The sequence below is a fragment of the Juglans microcarpa x Juglans regia genome, chromosome 4S, assembly GCF_004785595.1.
Source record: "Juglans microcarpa x Juglans regia isolate MS1-56 chromosome 4S, Jm3101_v1.0, whole genome shotgun sequence".
NCBI lineage: Eukaryota > Viridiplantae > Streptophyta > Magnoliopsida > Fagales > Juglandaceae > Juglans > Juglans microcarpa x Juglans regia.
In genome coordinates, this window is record NC_054601.1 from 12,789,848 (window position 1) to 12,811,236 (window position 21,389).

Consider the following 21,389-nt stretch of genomic DNA (forward strand, 5'->3'; position numbering starts at 1 on the left):
AAATATATTAAAAAAATATAATAATACTAATACCATATTACAAATATTTATTGTTATCATTATAAAATCATGTATTTTCTTAAGTAAAATTAAATCAAGACCATTTATTAAAAACATAACCCATTTAAACATAACCCAAAAAGACCTATCATCCGAAAACATAAATCTGTGAACTACACTGGGTAAACTGGTAAGTACCCAACCATTAGGTTAAAAATTTCCATATATATAATATATATATTATGTATGTATATATAACTTATGAAAATAAACCAGACAAACAAACACACGGGATTAACACCCAGTATGCGGCGACAGGAGCTTACCTAAGGGAAACTGAGGCACGCGTAGAGGGGTAAGGCTCGACGGGGCTGGCTGGAGGGACCAAGGTGGTGCGATAGAAGAGCAGGAGTGCGGCGGAGACTCCGTCAAGCTGGGCTGAGCACGAGCGAAAGAGAGGGAGTGGTGAGCGAGAGAGAGGGCGGAAAGAAAGGAGCAAGTAAACAAAAAGAGATGCTCACCGTGAGGGGTTGCTACAGGTTGAGGTGGCCTATGGGTGTCCGGCATCCTTTTCCGTGAAGGTGGTGACAGCTTAGAGCAGCTGGCGAGGTACGATTGTTCGGTGGTAAGAATTCTCTATTTTGAGTGAGAAAAACAGAGATATGGTGCTCTGCTTTTTTGTGGTGCAAACAAAAGTGGTGTTTTACATGGAGAGGTTGGTGGCATACGACTAGAATGGTGGTTTGTTGGGAGGCTTCTACGGCAGCGCTGCTGTCTTCGTGCTGCACTGCGGTATAATGGGTGACCTGTGCAGCGGCGCCACGGGATATATCGTGTTGCATTACGGGCTTGGCTCGTTTGTGGCAGTGGTTGGGGGTGCTGCATGACTGCGCTGTGGGGAGGGCTCATGGTGTAGAGGAGAAGTGGGCTACGGAGGGGAAGAGGTTGGGCAGTGGGGCTACAGGTTGTGTGAGTGAGGCGTTGGACTTGTGGAGGTGATCACCATGTCTTGTAGAGGTGCAGGAAATAGACCTTTGGGCAATGGCTAGCGGTGACTTCTTTGAGAGAAATATGTGTATCTATAAAGGTGATTGAAAACCCTAGATGAGAACCAAAAAAAAAAAAAAAAAGGGAGATGTGCATGAGAGACGTGCATGGCACGGTGACAGGGGTGAAGACGTGCAAAGTGTGGAGTCTGGAAATTGATTCACATGGGATTGAGTTTTGGTGCAAGGGTTTAGGCCCTTAGGTGATTGGCTAGGTCACATTAAAAGCTCTTTTCCTGAATTTTGGACCCCGACTCAAATAAATAAAAAAAATCCAACTTTTTTTAAAAAATATCTTCACTCATAAAATAATATTCGAAAAATTTTCACTGGCATTTTCATATACTTAACCCGAAAATATATATATATATATATAAAAAAAAAAAAAAAGGCTTGGCACTAGGCTTGGGTGTTACATGTGTCATCAAGGACGACGGCCTGACGGGAACATTGGGAATGTAAGGGGAGAGATTGTGATATCTCATATTGAATGATAAAGTGATAAGGATAGGTGGTGTACATGATCTCACATAGCTTGAAAATGAGAAAGTTTTACTCTTTATAATGTTCCAATGAGGATCCAATTGTATCATTGACTAGTTTTTTTAGAATACAGGTCATGCTACTTAGGTCTTCCATTGGAGCGTTACATAAACACCACCCCACCTCATGTTCCACCAATTCTTTCATCTCCCACACCAAAATCCATAGTTGTTGGCCAAATATTCCCAAAAGAGTTGGGTCGGATGACAAGACCCAAAGGCCTATAGGCTTGAAAACCATAAGCCTGGCCAACGAAGGCATGAACCGCCAAATGCGCAAGGGTATGGAATTCAAAAATAGTTATCATTAATGTAGACCGACTTAATGACGTAATGAGTGACGAGGGGTGTCAATGAACCCCAACATGATACTCGCCCACGATATTCACTCTGCATTAATCTCCAATACGTTGCTCTCCCGCACAAGCAAAATTAAAGCCCTAACAATTCACATCCGAGGAGGGATCACCGGGAATCGCGGTTGCCTTCACATCCCAGGAGGGATCATTGGGAATCGCGCCAGAAGGCAAGCCCAACTAAATGGGGGACAAGGTACGTACCAAAAAGACTTGAAGAGAAAATTAGAAAAGCAATATATCCACTTTGATATCACTGACTTGAGAATCAAATCACCCTTATTTTCTAGTTGCAGGTTGTTAAAGACGTTCTGCAGGAGGACGAAACACGTCCATCACACTTTAGGCTACGTTTGGGTATCAAGAGTACCTCAAGTACTCTCACTACTATTATTTACTTTATTATTACTTTTCACCTACTTTTTTACTATTCATTACTTTTTACCTACTATTTATTATTCTATTATTACTTTTTTACTACTTTTTCACTACTATTCACAAACATTCTCAACACTTCTCAGATATTCTCACTATCCAAACGTAGCCTTAGTGTCGTAGATCACACGTGCCGCTCGTTGATGCACGTGGGTCTCATGGTTGTTGAAGTACGCTACGGTTTTTTTCTCTAGAGATTCATGCTCTTTTTTTCCATGAATGTAGGTTGGTTGTTCATCAGGCTTCACTTCAGTCCTCTACAATGCGCCTCTAAAATTTCCTTAGGCGGCATGTCTTTCTCAAAAAGCCTGTAACCCCCACCATGCGAAAATCATTTATTGTTTCATTCTCTATTTGAGATTTCTGTGATGGCATAATTGTTGAAGGCAGCTTTCCACTCTTTTAACATAACATTAGAAATTAATAGAACAATAGCCTCACATGATGATAAGCCCACGATAAGAACTCAAATCTTATAAGCATACCCAGAACTTACAACAAGAAGAAAATGTAAATTTATTATCTTAAATACGACACAATGGAATTAAGATTATATATATATCTCTACCAATCCGTAAATCTCTAGCAAATTTTCAAGGACATGACCAGATAGTTTTACACCTCGTCACAGTGTATCAAATCTAAAACTTAAGTCTTTCTATGTATTATGTTAAGATGCGTGATGCCATTGATCAATAGAGAAAACAGCCAGCATTAGAATTATATTTTAGTGTGGAGCTTAAGAAGTTTAAGAGGAGGGAGCAATCTTTCACTCTAAACATGAAACCAATCGCTCACTCGTGTGTTCATACAGCAAAGGTAGTAATACAAAACCAAGTACATGAAATGGAAACTGCACAACTAACACTGTCAAATTTCTCACTTTTTGAGTAATTTTTGCAGAAGAATCACTCAAGGGAGAAATTTCAGTATCCGACACAGCCACGAAAAGGTTAGGGAAAGAGAGTAATATAGGCAAAGGCCGAAAGTCTAGCATATATGAGCCATCCCAATTGTCCATACTCTATATGATTTGGCATAATCCATCAGCCAAATCAATGGGCATTACGAAAAGACCCTTACTCTCCAAGAGCTGGGCTGCAGCTATTGGGTTTTCCTCCAGCAATTTTCCCACCATCTCTTCAAGAGGTTCATTCAGCATCTGCTGGCTAAGGTAGTGGCCATATCCCTGAATATCATTAAAAACTGACAACATATCATATAGAGTTTGAGATAAAATGAGCTGCTTTCCATAGATGACTGGTTACCTCGCGGAAAATGAGAGGTTCGGCACTTGATTCACCTCCCAGTCTGCTTCGACTTAAGTCCTGCAGATTAAAGTTCCCGGCAATCAGTAGTGGCTCACATAAACTAACATGCCTACCTGTGCCTGATTTCTAAGATTGGAAAGGGAAAAAAAGAACCACCTTTATTTGAAGCTGCAAATACTTGATATAGTCAATGATATCATCCAGTACAGATGCTTGACCACCCTAAAAATCAAAATTAAAACATGAATTTTGATAACATTTTCGAAAGTGATCAATTGGTCTTAGAATCACATTAAGCCTCCACGCTGACGTGTTATCATACAGCTATGAAAAGCAACATACATATTACATTATGACGGATTTGCCTCCAATGCAGTCCCATTTTTAGAGTGTTGTGCAATATTGAATGACGCACTTATATTAGCACAATTGTAATTGTGAAGTTCAGGACCTTCATATCTACAAAAACAAAAATGCTGTATTCTTGTATATTTGCACAACTGAGTCTTTTCGCATCATAAGCAGATATTACTAATCAATGCGATGCATTTTCAGGTCTACTCTATGGTTTACAGGCAACAAGTTCAGATGCCTTCTCTTTCTTGACAGCCAGCTAACATTCAGTCTACTTTTGATGACTGTGATGGTTTATGCATCACATTTAATGATGCTTGAGGGAGGATAAAGCACCCATTAATCCACTGTTTGCGCTAGTTCTATAGTGGCTACTGAGAATTGATTACAGATGAAAGCATCAGAGTAAGAAGATGCAAAAAGATAATGAGGTAAAAAAATGCATATTCCAAACAAACAAGCAGCAGTGAGAATACATACATATTACAAGCCATCGCATACGAAAACAGATTACCTCTGCAGAATATGGAAGCAGTTCTTGCAATGCATTGATTCTCTCAGCAATTCGTAGCCTGCGATTCTGAATTAAGAAACAGCAAGTCAAAAGGCTTGAAAGATCCAAGAAATATGTGATGTAATTGAAACAATTTTTCAAAACAATTAACCATGTTTTTTGAGTATTCTTAACATTTTCACTTTGACTGACAGAGTATATGACGCATGTTTTTTGACCTAATACGGTTTTGGGCAAAGTCAACTAGACTGTCAAGTGGTTTGTAGACGTATTTTGCTTACTCGATCAGTTGCCATAGCTCCCTTTCTGCGAAGTGATTTGGACGAGAAACCAGGTGTTGTAACAATTCCAGGATCAAGTTGAGAAACATTATCATTATGTCCAACCAATTCTTGTGCCCAAGAAGTATGATTCTTGAGAGAATCCTGTAATGTTTGATGCTAATTCTTAAGAAATGAGCAATCTCTAACTGATAAAATCAGTTGAGGCAACAACCTCAGCTGGAGGTCACACTAAAAAGAAAGTAAAGATAAGGAGATTCACCTGAACATGGATCTGACATTGTTTGCTAATGGATTTATTACCGGGTTCCCCTTCATCACGTGGCCTAAGAAACCATTCCTACTCAAAACAAAGAATTTCAATGACTTTCAAAATATGTAATCGTCAGAAAAGGAATTCAATATGAAATACCATAAACTCAAAGGATAATTTGAATCCATGCATATGAAACAGTTAGGGGCAGAACTTAAGACATTGAAACTATCGCCATCTTTTTTCTCATGAAGGCCAGAACACAAAGGTCCAGCTACATATTCTGAAGTTGTAGGTTGATTAGGCTACTATACCTTAGAAGTATCCATGTCATGTAAGGAACCAACAGGTTTCGAAGCAGGAGCCATTCCAAAGTTGTTGTACATTATATCACTTTGGATTTTAGAGACACCACAGGGAACAGAATGTATTCCACCAACACTTGAAGGAACGCTCTCCAACACGTCTTCAGTAGAAGCCTTCGGGAAAAAAGTTGAACTTTCTGTGAGATAGTCGACATAATTGTGACATAATCTCGGGGTCTCAATCCACTCAGCTAAAGGCAGAGCATTAATCTGGTTGCCACATTTTCCATCAGACAAAATGAAGTTCTGGGCCGGATCATCTTCAGGTAAATGAGAGACTTCATTGGCTTTTCCGCCAAAATTCGTAGACACCAAATTCAGAGGATTGTCATTACTGGTTCCACTTTCCTCTTCCATATTTCCCGGGGCACAAACTTCCTGAACCTAACGGTCACGAGAAAGGAAACGGCATGAACTACCATCCACTGCTATTCTCATAGGCTTAACAACCAACTCCTCATAGAATAGAAACATCAGCACAGATTAACAATAATAAGCTTCTGAATATCATGTATCTACAAGTAACTGATAAAAGTAACAGGGTTCTTCGTAGGTGTTGATTAATAATTGCACAACTAGGATAAACTGAGGCCGCAATGAGGCAATTGGGCTGGTGATCTTTATTCCAAGTTTCGTCTTCTTTTCTTATTCTTTATTGGAGCTATTTGGCTAGATCATTTGGGTTTTGCAGGACTATGCAGGTTTTATGCATGTTTTTTTATACAGGTTCTCTTTGCTGGGCTGTTTTATAGGCTGATTTATTTTGATTTGTTTAGATTTAATTGATTTGTGTAGAACTGAGTCCTGTTTTGGTCTATTTAATATTGTATAGTGCTTGAGTTAGTCTTTTTCTTATTTTGATGCCTAGGTTTGGTTTTTTTCTTGATTATATGTAATCCCTAGGCATCCGGGTTGTAACCACGGTATTCCTCCGTCATAAGTGTGGATTATTAATAAATTTGGGTACCGTCTTCTTCTTAAAAAAAAAAAAAAAAAAATTAGGCAATTGGAAACCCCATCATTTTGCTAATGCCAACCCCAAAAAAATGAATATGAAGAGACATACCAGAAAATGAATCCAGTGAAATCAAATGAAGAACTGTTGAAGAGGAAATTAGAAACCCAATCTTTGTGCTACTGCTAACAGACAAAGGGTAAGGCTTACACGACAAAAATCCCTAACAAATACCGTAGTAGAATTATACTACCAAACATATTTGTGTAGGAAAATCCATTAGTTTGGTTCGTTCCTTTACTGAGTCAAGAACAAATTAATTTTAAAGGAAAAAGAAAAAAAAAAAAAAAAAAGACAAGAACCCATAAAACCCACACTAATATTCAATAAATGCAATACTCAATCCACAAGCTTCAAAGAATAAAATTAATGGTACCATAACTGACAAGTAAAAACAGTCCATGCCCACCAGCAATGCTCTCACAACGGATAAACAGAAATAACTTTCCCATAATAACAGAGAACAAATTGTTCTGAAAATAAACAGACTAAAAGGGCTTTGCTTAACTTCCCAAAAAAAAAAAACACTTTCGTTAAGATTTGGAACTTACTAGTGTAAAGACACAATACAAATTAGCTACTCGAGGTGGGTGAGCTTGGAGACGCTTGAGGCTCGATACACAAAAAGAAAACCAAATGTGAGGGAATGAAACGCAGAGAGAATGAGAGACAGAGAGAGATGATGGTAAACTCCGGGCGTACCGTAGCTCACGCATTCTTACTGGTACGTACATGTAATAAGAAGGGATTTATTATCATTGTTTATTGTTATTATTAGTTTTTTGCCATCAGGTGGACTGGATATAAAAAACCAATTTTAGTATTTAAGGTTGTTGGACAAATACAATGAACAAAACATATTGTCCCGGTCCAAGAATTTCTGACAGGATGTATACCATCCACCATCTCCATATATTTGCACCCCACTAGCGGAAGTGCTGCCACTCCTGCACACTTCCCTCCACCAGTGCATGGTGGACATGTGAACATAGGGCGACATGCATTTTAGTGTCCAGTTTATGCTTTTGTAAGCAGTGTTGTTTTGTCCAGTTGGATAGTGTACAGTAGAAATTGGGTTTTACCTTATTCCTTTGTATTTATTTGTATTTCATTTTCCTCAAAAGAGATAAAAAAATTAAATAAAAAAGAAAAGATAAAGGAGGATTTGAAAAAATCAATCACACTTTTTAGCATCCTTTCTTTTAATTTAGGCTATTCTTGACAACTCATTAATTTTCAATGAACAAAACTATTGTGTGAAAAAAAAAACAAAAAACTAGATAAAGAAAAACATGTTTTTTTTTTCAGAAGTAAGGATCACTCATCCCTTTTGGAGCTTTAAGATAATTCAAATTCTCGTGTTCTAATTATTGCATTCTTAGGCTGCATTTGGATGTTAAGCTGAGAGCTCAGCTGAGTTCAGTTCTTTATGCATATTAGTGAGTTTAGTAGTAGAGGAAGTTATATGGAGTCCATCTAAACTGAGTTTAAAATGTATTTGGATGTTAAGATGAGTTTAACAATTTTTATGGGAAGTTGAAAAATGTTGTGGGTCTCATGTATAAAGATGTATTAAGTTAAAAAAGATTGTGAGTCTCACGTATAAAGAGATTTTGAATTGAGATTAATTTAATAATTTGAAAGTTGGATGCTTGGATGTTAGACAAATTAGACTAAGCTCAACTGAGTCTTACAACCAAACGCAGCCTTAACGTAACTCATCACTTCTAATAAAATTCAAAATATGATCACAACACATCTTGCAGAGATAGTTAGCATCCAATGCACTACTCCTTACATGTCTCTTCTAATAATCAACAGCAACGTTATTGAAAGTAGCATTATCAAGTACATCTCCTCACTTAAATATCTGAAATTTAAACAGTGATTTGTATATGTATCGTTCATTGACGTAGAATGTATAGTGAGACACATATAGTTAGACTCTATATTGAGTTCAATGAATGAATAGCAAAACAAATTCTACTAATAATGGACCTAAGAACTTTCTTCAACTTCATCCCCCTACAAAATTTCCTAACACTACAAGAAAACGAACATTTGTAACAAATTATTTGTGACGATAATAAGTATTTGCGACGAAAACATACTCATTTTTGCAGGAAATAGTAATTTTTGCAGGAAATAACTGGTCACAAATAAATAATTTTGTTGTAGTGTAAAATACTAAATTTCTAAGGCTCATTACAAATAATCATTTATGAAAGTATTATTCTTATACTATTAGGATTAAGTTTGTGAACCACCAAATTTCTGGAAGCATTTATCCCTGGTTCCTAGTTTCATCTTAACAATTATAAAAGTTTGGTTCTTATCCAATTGTCTGTGTGAGTATTTTTTACAAGAGACCAAGTGTGTTGTCATGGATGATGTACCATTTCTCTAGAATCGAAATTTTAATCTATGGCAATGACTGGATCACTAGCAAGAGATGATAATGCAAAATCCATATACCAAACATAAAAAGTTTTATGAGAGAGCAAAAATGCTTAATCTACAAAAGAATCTGACAAAAACGAATTTTCAAATTGATATGACTTAATATGATATGTTAGGTTGTTAAGTACTTTTTTTATATACAGTAGACCTCATGTATCAAATTAAGTAATGTCAATTTGTGAATTTGTTTTTACAATATCTCTTTATAAATCTAGTATTCTCAATTGAGAGTATTATGTAACCAAATAAAACCAGCAGCTACCTTGGATAATTGCAAACACTAAGGCTTCGTTTGGATTGCAAGATGGTCTCATCAAATCTCATCCCATCCTATCTCAACATCATAAATACAAATATTTTTCAATTTTAAATTTTTAACGTTTTCTATTATGGACGTGTTTTGCATTCCTGAATGACTCACACGAACCTGTAGCCAAAGAAAAAAGAAAGCTAAAAGGGCACAGAAATAGCTATAATACCTAAGTCAGATATGTTACTCAATCTTTCCAGTAGAGGATAGAGATAATGTTCACTTACTTGATGGATGGGCATCAATGAATATATATATATATATAGAGAGAGAGAGAGAGAGCAAGAAAGATCCTATTTGCACATCATAACCTGATCTCTTATTTGAAATCAATTTTGGGTTTCATCATTTGAATCTCCCTTTTTATCTGGATCTTATCTAATCTTCAAGGAGATTGTTGGAATACCTCAGCTGGTATGGATTTAATAGGCTCTTCTCCCGTGGGCTATATAAGTCGTTACTAACGTCCATAACCTTTTTGGGACATTGACCCAAGCCCCCCCTTCTTCCAAGCCTGGGGGCTCCTAGATTGAGTAATTGGGCCCATCGGGTCAAAGAGGGGGTTTTGGCCCTTCCAATTACCCCGTGAAGTCTCATCATGCGGGGCGTGATGGAACTTTCACTCATTACCTCGCTTCGTGACCTGGGCTGCCGTCCTTTCAAATTCTGTGTGTCAGAAGGTGGGGAGTGTCGCTTCACTTTCGTGCCTCCTTGGTTTCCTCCTTTTTGCATTTGATAGGTTTCCACCTTTTAGTATCTCGTCATTTCGAGTGGTGTTGTCCTTCTTAAGCAAGTATTCCTTATGCATATTCAACTTTGTTTGTCAGTCCTTTTTTCATCCCAATGTGCATCTTTGTTGTCACATCTTCTGTTCCCTATTGCTTCCTTTCCCTATTTCCTTTATCCCCAGCAATGGCGTCCTAGAAATCCTCTTGCCCAACCACTTCTTGAGGGGGTAGGTATTCTTGACCCGCGATTCTCCTCCTCATGCTGACGAGGCTGGCGCCAGTCGTCCCCCTATTTTTAAGGGGCATCAATGGGTGGTGTCGACGTCATGTTCTGATTTGGACTCTGTGAGGGATTGTTATGGGGTTCCTAACTCTGTGGTCCTTAGTCTGCCTGAACCTCGTCGCAGGGCGGTTAATGTCGAAGGTCTTGCTGCCCAAGTGGCACGGTACTCAGTGATGTTTCTAATGGGGTTTTCATTTGCCCTTATGTTGGCCTATGCACAATGTTTTGGACTTCTTAGGGCTTGCTCCTTTTCAACTTATGCCCAATGCTTAGAGGATACTGATGGCTTGATGCGTTGTCTGGAGGCAAGTCTTGAGCCCACTGGTGAGGAATATCCAGATTTGACTACACGGAAAATCCTTTTTGTCCACGATGTTCAGCGTTTGGAAGGGAACCTGTGTAGTTTTCGAGCCCACATAGGTCTGTGGCACACTTGGAACGTCGTTATTCTCATACGAAGGAATGGCAGTGGAAATTCTTCTTTGTTTCTGGTGAGAGTTGGGTGAGGCCAGCCATCGCGAATTCCCCGTTCGGGCAACGTGGGGTCTCATTCCTGAAAATCATGATTTCGCAATCATCCTCCCTAATCAAGAAGAGGCTCATCTTCGCCTAGTGCATGCTTGGGTGGAGTAGAACGATGGCTCTACTTGAACGGATGCCCCTTTGACTCATGCAAATATTAATAGGTTTGTGGTTTTGCCTAGCTGGGCTCATGTATTTGGCCGCCAATTTTTGGGTGCTCCATCACCACCTCGAGGGTAAAAAAGAGCATATTCAGGTGCGAAGGACATGAAGGTGAAGAAAGCTCACTTTGAAGCACCCCCCGTTCATGCTAGGATTAATCCTTCCGATGAGTCGAGCTCTACCAAAGAAGTCCCCTCTCATCCTTCCTCTGCGTCTAGCAAGGGGAATTTAGTTTGTCCCCAGGGGTCTTTGGTTGATTCTCTTGAGGACATTAGGGTGCAAACTAAGGCAGACTTAGAGTTGGTACTAGAGGCCGAGTCTACCATGTCTCCTGGTTGTGAGGTCGTTCCTCCAGTTTCTCCTTCTTTGGGAGGCCAAATAGAGGTCTCTAGTTCGGATGAGGGTGTGGTAGTGGTGACCCTTGACCCTACTTTCTTGGGGGTTTCCCCAGTCATCCCAAGTTGTCCCTCAATCCCTTTTGACCTGTCTAATGAAATGTCCTTGGCTGTTGATGGTGAGGTCCTAAAAAAGGGGGTTATGCTGGCCCCGTCAACCTTTTCTATAGCTTCAACAATTTCGGGAGGGGTGACCCCTGAGATTCCCTTTATCTTCCCTGAATTTCCTCACGTTGAGCCTTTGGGGACGGACTTTAGTGGCGGTAGGGTTTCTATCCCCTCCTCGCCCTTTAGTGTCTCGCCAGCGAGAGAGGATGTTCCATCGCCCACCTTTCCTACTGATCTACCTTTTGTTGGGGCTCTTTTTGTAGAAGCTCATCTGGCCTCGCCCAATAGAGCGGGGTCTGGTGCTTCATATGTCCCTTTGTCCCCTCTGTGCTCTCACAAAAGCCCTTCACCACCATGTGGCATGGGCGAGATGGGGTTTTTACACCCTTTGTCAGGAGATCATTTGCATCTTCTGGTCTGACTGGCTCTTCAAGGTCCCAACCTGAGTATCCCCATCAAGTGATGAGCGATCTTCGACAAGAGGTTATTCAGTCAATGGTACGTAGGCTTCGAGGCATCTTTTCCCCAGTAAGTCCTTTTTGCTCTTCCTCGTCATTTTTATTTATTTATTTATTTATTTATTATTATTATTTTACTTGCTTGTTTCCTTATGGTGTGGATCACTTGGCCCCCATTCTGGTTGGTGGCCAAATTGATTTGGAGGAAGAGAACCCATCAATGCGTTCTTTCATCAGCTGTGCGCATGGTGCTGTCCTGGTTGCCCATGCTGAAAGGGAGGAAATGGTCGAGAGTTCATCCCAAAGTGATTCATCTTCCCACTCTCTGGAGGATCAAATTTTTTCTCTTCATAAAGAGGTCAATGGGCTTCGGCTAGACCTGGAGAGATCTCAAGAGGAGGTGAATCGATGCCACCATGAGGCCAAAGTCCTAGGTGAGGAACCGAGGGCTTGCTTAATTGCCTAAACCGGCCGGAGAAAGAATTGGAGGAACTCAGGGGGAAGGGCACCGGCTATGCCACTTGGCTGGCTAAGTCTGAAGAGGACCTGCGGGAATTGAATATCCAGCTCAGCATCACCTGAGGCGAGAAGGTTAGTGTTGAGGCTCGATTGGAGAAGGTTAGACGGGACCTTAAGGTCCACGACCGGTGCTATCTACAACTACATGAAGTCTCTGAGTCCTATAAGGAGAGGCTGTCAGACTTATAGTTAAAGGTGACTAAGTTGGCCGACAAGTTGGCAGTCTCTCAAGATGAGTTTGTCTGTCTTTCTCCTCAACTGAAGGCTACTCGCACGATCCGAAATCGAGCTTGGGGCCCGGGTACAAGCTTGGTATTAAGTAGCTAAGAGAGTACATGCTTGCCCATCCCGGTATAGACTTGCACGAGTTGAACTGGAAGTCTATCAGAGCCAATCGTGCCGCCTACCATATTCTCAACTCCTTGGGGTGAGAAGATGATGGATGCCTTTCCTCCTCCAGCTACTCGCCCTTAGCTCCTTATCTTTGCTTTGTTGTTTATTTGGTTTGCTTGGGAGAGGGATTTGTGTTCTTGTGCTCTGAGGTTGGGTATACTTGGTTGTATTGTGTATCTCTTTTGCTTTGATAGTCGGCGTGAGTTGGAGATGTTTCAACCGCGCTAAAGAGAAACATTATGTTGAGTTGTTTCTTCCCTTGGGTCACTAAGTGCGAGTGGAGGAGACACTCGGCTTATGTATGGAGGGAGGGTGCCTCGACCACGCTAAGTGGGCGAGGAGAGAAATACTTCGTTGAGTTGTTTCTTCCTTTTGTCACGAAGGGAGAGTGGAGACACTCGGCTTATGTATGACAGAAAGATTCCTCAACCGCGCTAAGTGGGCGAGGAGAGAAACACTCCATTGAGTTGTTTCTTCCTTTTGTCGCCAAGGGCGAGTGGAGACACTCAACTTATATATGGCAAAGGATGCCTCGACTGGGCTAATTGAAAGAGACAAAGTATGGGATTTAATGGACCTTTTATTGCATCAAAATTATTACAAGGAGGGTCATACAAAATATTTCTTCAAGTGTTTGGCATTTCAGGGATGGGGTAGCTCTTTTACGAGTGCGTCTTTGAGGTGGTACCATCCTGGTCTATGGGCTACCTATAGCAACATAAGGGTCTTCCCCCGAGGTCTAGCTTCCCTTCTTCTGCCGTAGTGACTCCCGTCTTTTTTAGGACTAGATCTGCTACCTTGAAGGATTTTGGCCTAACCCTTTTATTAAAATACTGCTCCATCTTTCTATTGTTGGTTGCTGCCTTAATTTTTGCATCGGCTCTTTTTTCTTCAAGTAGGTCCAAGTTCTCTTCTAATGTTTTGGTGTTTTGCCCTGTGTCGGAGTTCTGGGTCCTATGGCTTGGCATCCTGATTTCGAAAGGTATTACCGCTTCGCTGCCATATGCCAGGGCGAAGGGCGTTTCGCCGATTGGGGTTTTTATTGTCATTTTATAGGCCCATAGGGTCCCTAAGAGCTCTTTGATCCAAGCCCCTATCTTTACATCCATCCTTTTCTTCAGCATACTCAATATAGTTTTATTCGTTAATTCAACCTGTCCGTTTGCTTGAGGATGTCCAAGGGAAGAATACTTGACCTTGATCCCGAGCTAGAAGCATTAGCTCTAGTAGTGCTTGGAATTAAACTGTCTGCCATTATCTGAGGTGATGCTTTGTGGTATTTCAAACCGGCCCACCACTACCTTCAATAAGATTTTGGTGACATTCTGGTAAGCTACTGTCACCATTGTCTCAGCTTCTGCCCACTTCGTGAAATAGTTGATGGCGACGATAATGAACTTGGCTCCCTCTTTGCCTGGTGGCATGGGACCTAGTCGGTCCACTCCCTATTGGGCGAATGGGCTAGGGGAGATGATCGATGTCAACTCTTCAAGCGGATTATTTGGGACCGGTTTAGTTGACATTGAACGCATTTTTTGGTGAACTCCCTAGCGTCTTTAAGGGCATATGGCCAGTAGTATCCTACCTTGATGATTTTGGCCGCCAAGGCCCTTCCTCCAAAATGGTTCCCTCATATACCCTTGTGCACTTCTTCCATGACGTAGTGAGCTTCTTCTTTTGAAACGCACCTTTGGAGGGGTGCTAAAAAAGCGTCGCTTGTATAGTGTGCTACCAATTATGGTAAATCGGACAGCTTTGTTCTTGACTTTCCTCACCTTTTTTTCGACTTGTGGGAGTTCCCTGTTTGTCCAAAATTTGATTATGTCGTCTGCCCATGTAGGGGTTTCTGCGTTTATCTCCAAAACTTTGGCCCTGATGGCTGGAACTTCTATTGCTCTTGTGATCACCTCCCATGGTAAGGCCGCTTCATCCTTGCCAGACATTGTGTGTGCTAACCAGTCGGCCTTCCAATTATCCTCCATCGGGATGCGATCAGTTTGGAAGTAATGAAGGCGATCGCGTCCTTCATATACCAGTTTTTCACCTTTTGTGAGGTACTCTTCTATTACCTAACCAACCACAACTTGCAAGTCCGCCTCCATCTAGACTTTTCTAGCCCCCAAGGTCATGGCTATGGCGAGTTCTGCTAATACTACTTCATACTCAGCCTCATTATTTGTGACCTTGAACCCCAATCTTGTCGCGTAGAACATTTCAGTGCCATCTGCTGTTACTACGTACACCCCTACTCCCCCTCCTGTTAGGTAGGACGACCTGTCGACATACACTAGTCAGGACTTCCCTATAGGGAGGTTCAATACTTCCTCGGGAAACTTTGCCACAAAATCGGCTAAGACTTGTCCCTGCACTACTGTCCAAGAGACATAGTTGATATCGAACTCGCTTAGTTCGATGGACCATTTGACCAGTCGCCCTGGCATGTATGGTCGCTGCAGTATCCTTTATAAGGGTGCTTCTATAACTACCTTTACAAGGTGTGCTTGGAAATAAGGTCACAGTTGGTAGGTTGCAGTTACAACGGCCCTTTCCTCACGCATCAATGAAGCCAATACTGTGTTTGGTGTGACTGAGATACAATAGCAAAGGCTCCCCTTGTCTGATCTAACTTAACAGCAAGGGGCACGCCAAATACTCCTTAAGTTGTACAAACGCCTTCTCACACTTGGTATTCCAATTTTATACCTTTAGTAAGACTTGAAAGAATGATAGGCACCTGTCGATCAATCTAGACACAAACATATTAAGTGCTGCTATTTTTCCGACTAGTTTTTGTACTTCGTTTAAATTCTCAGGTGACTTCATCTCGATGATTGCCCGAACTTTCTCTAGATTCGCTTCAATTCCTCCCTTTGACACCATTAAACCCAGGAACTTGCCCGATTGCACCTCAAAGGCTCACTTCGTTGAGTTGAGTTCCATTTTGTACCACCACAACACCCTGAAGGCTTCCCTTAAATCTTTCACATGCTACTTTGGTTCTTTACTCTTGACTTGCAAATCATCGACATAGACTTTCATGGTTCGCCCTATGTGCTCCTTAAACATCCTGTTCACCAGCCTTTGGTATGTTGCTCCCACATTTTCAAACTGAATGGCATGACTTTGTAACAGTACAATCCTCAGTCGGTTATGAATTTCGTTCTCTCTTAATTGGTTTGGCTCATTTAGATTTGATTATACCCTGAATAGGCATCCGTGAGGTTAGCATTTTGTGCCCTACAATGGAGTCTACAATTAAGTCTATTCATGGTAAGGGAAGTTGTCCTTTAGGCAGGCCTTGTTAAGACCTGTGAAATCTACACACATTTGCCACTTCCCATTCGACTTTCACAAGCACCACATTCGAGAGTCATTCGGGATAATGGGCTTCTCTTATGAACCCAGCTGCTAAGAGCAGGTTTACTTCCTCTACAATGGCAGCATACTTCTCGGTGCTGAAGCTTTTCTTTCTTTGTTTGGCCGGTCATGCCTCTAGGTTGATACTGAGTTGGTGTTCTATGATTTCTTCATTAATTCCAGGCATGTCTTCATGACTCTAGGAAAAGATATCCTTGTTTCAATTGCTTTCTTTCTTCGCCTCTTAGCTTAGTCCTAATTTTGATTGTGGTCTCTGGGTGTGTCGGATTAAGGGTGACTAGTTCGAGAGGTTCAACGTCCTCGCCCTATTTTAGGGCATTCTCGTCTCTTGTCTCTACTTCGGGTTGCCATGTCCAGTTGTTCTCACGTCTTCTCTTCATGGTGATTGAGCCATTCTCACGTCTTTTTCCCCTTCTCTGAGCTCTTGTACATGACATTCTCGGATGAGTACTTGTTCACCAAAAGCTTCCCCTATCCCTACCTTCATGGGGAATTGGTGATAGGTGTATGTGATTACCCTGAGGGCATTTAGCATAGGTCGGCCAATGATGGTGTTGCACACTAATTGGGTCTTGACTACGAGAAAATTGATCATTGTTACGGTCGTGAAATGGCCCGATCCTACCAATAATATTATGGACATGTTTCGCACTCCTGGTGACTCACACAAACCTACTACCAAAGAAACAAGAAGGCCTAAAGGGAAAAGAAACGTCTATGACGCCTATGTCAAATGTGTTACTCAATCTTTCCAGTAGAGGATAGAGGTAATGTGCACTTACTTGATGGATGGGCATCAACGAATATATATAGAGCAAGAAAGATCCTCTTTTTGCATCATAATGACCTGATCTCTTATTTGAAATCAAGTTTGGGTTTCATCATTTGAATCTCCCTCTTTATTTGGATCCTATATGATCTTCGAGGAGGTTGTTGGAATACCTCAACCAGTATGGATTTGATAGGCTCTTCTCTCGTGGCCCCCCTTTCTGAGCCTAATGGCTTCTGGACTGCGTAATTGGGCCCATCAAGTCAAAGAGGGGATTTTGGCCCTTCCATTTTCATTTAATTATTATTTAATTATTACAATTTTTTCAAATTTTCAAACAAAACACAAAAACTAATTCAACTTTTTCAAATTTCAAAACAAAAAATTAAATTAAAAAATTATATTATAACAATATTTTAATTTTATAGTATTTTTACTAAACTTTCCCTCTCTAGTTTACCAAGAACCCCATAAAATATCTTAACTTAAACCATTTTATTACTATTCATAAACTATTTCACTATTATTAACAAATTCCTCATCTTATCTAAACATCTAAATGAGGCCTAAAATTATATTAGCCTAAACTAATTCTTTGTAACTATGCAGACAACAAAATACTAATATAGAGTAAGGATTCGATTGGCAACATAATTGTTCTCAAGTATTTTCAAATATTTTCAGATATTTCATTCCCAAATGTAATTCAAACATAAAACATTTTTCAAATTCAAATTTTTAACTTTTTCACGTAATCATTAACTAATCATTACAACTTTATGAAACTCTTAAACAAAATACAAAAAAATAATACTACTTTTTCAAATTTCAAAACAAAAATCATATTAAAAAATTATATTTAAACAATTTTTTAACTTTATATTATTTTTAGGAAAAACCTTTAAGTCGGTCAGGTGTAAGTTTCCTTTTCACACTAACCAGTGAAAAAAAAACACGGCAAAAACTTATAGAAATTATAATGGAATTAGATCCAGGTAAACCCTTCTCTATTTTCCCTCTTTCCTCTTCCTCCCCCGTAGCCCTTCTCTTCTGCGATGCATTTCTTCAATTGGAACCCCATAGCCCATCTCTGCAGCGAATCACTTCTTCAATTGGAACCCTATAGCCCTTCTTCTCCGAATCACTTCTTCTCTTCTCCCCCGAATTTCTTTTTCTCCTCTACAGATCTAAAACTCCCTAATGCTTTAGGGCAACCATTGTGTGCGCGCTAAATTCAAAGAGCAATGACCTAATTGCAATACCACCAAATACAATAAAGATGCAAGATGAAACTCCTAAGTCGGAACTGCTATTTCATATCACAATCATCCATAAAAAATCTGTTATAATCAGGTTCATTACAAAATCATTTTTAGACAAACATAAAGTTTTTCCAGCTCAAGATTTCTTGTAAGGTTTTTTCGTTTTTGTTTCTTTTCTCATTGGCGTCCATAGATTAGAGGGAGATGCTAGATCACGTTTGGGATTTGTTTTAATTCTTCTGTTTGGGGGCATCTGTACGTCGATTTAGAGGGAGAGGGAGAGGAAAAGAGAGAATGAGAGAGAGAGAGAGAGAGAGATAGAATGAGAGGAAGATCACCTGTATGCGAGTCCAACTCCAAATTTGGTGAGACGCCTACATGGCTTTTTCTGATTGGTTGGCGTGAAAACAAAAATGGTACTCGTCCCGCTAGGAGCGTTACTCATATTTTTATTTAATTTTTTCTCTCTTATTTTTTAAAATTTAATAAAATATATTTATTCAAATAATTTTATTACTATTCACATATATATTGAAATATTCTAAATATCCAAATGAGAGCTAAAAACATGTTCTACATGACAAACAAACAAAAACGAAAAGAATAATTGAAACTCTGGAACATTCCAAAAAGAACATAAACAATTAACCATGTCGTGTTCATTTCCACACTAGTCCAAAAACCATTTCAGGCTGGTTGTTTTAACATTCTAACAAATAGAAAATTATAAGCTTACAAAAATGAGTCATTCTGCTTACACATGCCCAAAACTAGTCATTTCAACTTTCAAGTAGAAATTCTGGGAACTACGTACTCAACTGCACTCAAAAATTGAGCATCCAAACGCAATCCGAGGAGCATATACAAACCTAGCAACTAATCAATTATCAATCATTAATAAAATCTCAGGCATATTCAGAGAATATAAATTAAGAGAAATGCTTTAGGTCCCGCATTCGGGATCTAAAAAGTGTCCGGAATGATTTTTTTTTTTTTTAAGAATGTTTTTTAATAATGTTGTGATTTTTTTTATCTTTTAAAAAATGTTTAAGATGATTAAATAAATAAATAAATAAAATGCACTATTTAATAGCCTAATTCGGAACACTTTTTCGGTTGCTCTAACAAAACTCATAAATTAAACCCACAAAATGTTCATTCTCTGCCATTATCTTGTCAGGCCCAATCCAAAAAATATTACCTCAATCGCAATAATCAAAACCCATGACATTCCAATATTTCTCAGCCCCTCAAAAATCAACCTAAACATGTAATTATCCTTAGCATAGGGGGCCAGATCTCGGCCACCACATGCATGGCTCCGTTTAGGCCATCCTATAATCGGAGATGGTGGTGCCCTGGTCTATGGAATGGTCTTGAAAGCCTTTTGGAGCTAAGTTCAAGTCGAAAGATAGCACAAACAATATCTTGAAGAGTGAGATGAGATGAAAATTTTATAAATAATAATAAAATAATTTATGAATAATAATTAGATAATTTGAATTGAGTATTTTTTAAATTTTGAGAAACGAAAGAGAAAAAATTGAATATAAAATATTATAAAATTAAAATGTTGTTAAAATATAGTTTTATAATATTATTTTTATTTAAAAATTTGAAAAAGTTGAAATTTTTTTATTTTTTATTTGAAAGTTTGGAAAAATTATAATGATTAGTTTGAAAAAACAGTAATGACCAGTTTGAAAATTTTGTATTTAAATTATATTTGAGAAAGAGATGAAATGATAATTTTAAAATGAGATCCATTTCTAAACAAGCTCTAATTCAATATACCAAACAAGTCATATAAAGTTTCCTCCAAATTGAATCGGAGAAAAGTTCCTCCAATCTATTATAAAAATGACATTTGCCCTTTGACCATGTGACAACACATGTTTTTTTAAAAAAATTCAAGTTAAAAATATGTCTTATGTCCCTTGCCCATGTGTTTGTCACATGTTTAGGGGAGGCATGGCAATTTTTTATATGGGTAACTTCCTCCGACCTAATCTTCAGGAAAACTCCATATGTCAGTTATTAATAAGTTGAAAATTACAAAATTTAAAATTTAAAATTCAAAAAGAAATTGACAAAATGAAACTTTATAAATTTTTTATAAATAAAAATATAAATACATGTAGTATTGCTCGTAATATAAATAGATTTTGAACACTCTCAAATAAAGGCCAAATTGATTCCTTAATTTCTCAAACTTTTTGAAGTGATGCCAAACTGGTCCAATTGAGAGAGCCTATGGAAATTAAGGTCTCGTTTATTTTCGCAAATAAGATAAGATGAGATAAGATGAATTGAGATTAAAGTTAAAAAGTTGAATAAAATATTGTTAGAATATATTTTTTAATATTATTTTTGTTTTGAGATTTGAAAAAGTTAAATTATTTATTTTATTTTATATTGAAAGTTGAAAAAATTATAATGATTAGATGAAATAAGATAAGATAAGATGAGATTAGATGTTTTCTGAAAATAAACGAGACCTAAGTAATTTTTTTTGTCCGAAAACACTAGCTTCATAGAGGATCCTCTATCGATTTTTTTTTTTTTACTTAGTAATTAAGTAAGTATTTTTAAATAAATATGATATTTTTTATTTATTTTTAAAACATATCTAAATAGTTTTAAAAAATGGTGAAAGAAAAAGTAAAAATAAAAATAGGGAAAGTACAGTACACAGGTTGAGCAACCGCGTTGCGTGGACGTAATATCTCTGTCATTAATATAACCAAGTAAACACCTTGGACCGGACCTTTTCTGTTTTCCCTTTTCTTTTTTTTTTCTTTTTTTTGTTTGAACCGTCCACCTTAGATTCGTATACGATAAAAAAAAATATTATTTATTTCATTTCATTTTATTATTATAATTTTTTTAAATTTTTATATAAAATATAATGAATAATTTAATTTTTTTAATATTAAAATTATAATAATATTAATAAATAATATTTTATTCAACAACAGTACACTGTAACAAAATTTTTTTTATATTTTATTATTTTGAATTAGATTAAATATATATAGTGATATATAGGACAGTTGCTTTAAAAAATTATTAATTATTAAAAAATTAAATTTTTAAATTTCTCAACCTCTAAAAGAAATACATAAAATTTGTTTATTAGGACTGTATAAATTACTTTTTGTAATTATAATTATGTTTGTTACGCGTAGCATTTTTTTCTTCCAACGTGGC

General features: G+C 38.3%; 1 protein-coding gene across 5 annotated transcripts; it reads right to left on the bottom strand.

Moving 5' to 3' along the window:
• Positions 1-3,146: 3,146 nt before the first annotated feature.
• LOC121261840 (transcription factor bHLH7-like) lies at positions 3,147-7,252 on the bottom strand. Of its 5 annotated transcripts, none has more exons than XM_041164234.1 (8): positions 7,135-7,252; positions 5,367-5,801; positions 5,062-5,139; positions 4,800-4,958; positions 4,519-4,584; positions 3,807-3,872; positions 3,648-3,707; positions 3,147-3,568 (listed from the first exon to the last, which is right to left on the bottom strand). In XM_041164234.1, exons 2-8 carry the CDS (start codon positions 5,772-5,774, stop codon positions 3,404-3,406), a joined length of 1,002 nt encoding a protein of 333 aa, XP_041020168.1. In that variant the 5' UTR covers positions 5,775-5,801; positions 7,135-7,252; the 3' UTR covers positions 3,147-3,403. The 5 variants fall into 5 exon arrangements, with proteins under 5 accessions (XP_041020168.1, XP_041020169.1, XP_041020167.1 ...); XM_041164235.1 differs by lacking the exon at positions 7,135-7,252 and adding an exon at positions 6,984-7,131 and having other exon boundaries at positions 4,800-4,943; XM_041164233.1 differs by lacking the exon at positions 7,135-7,252 and adding an exon at positions 6,809-6,942.
• Between the last annotated feature and the right edge of the window lie 14,137 nt (positions 7,253-21,389).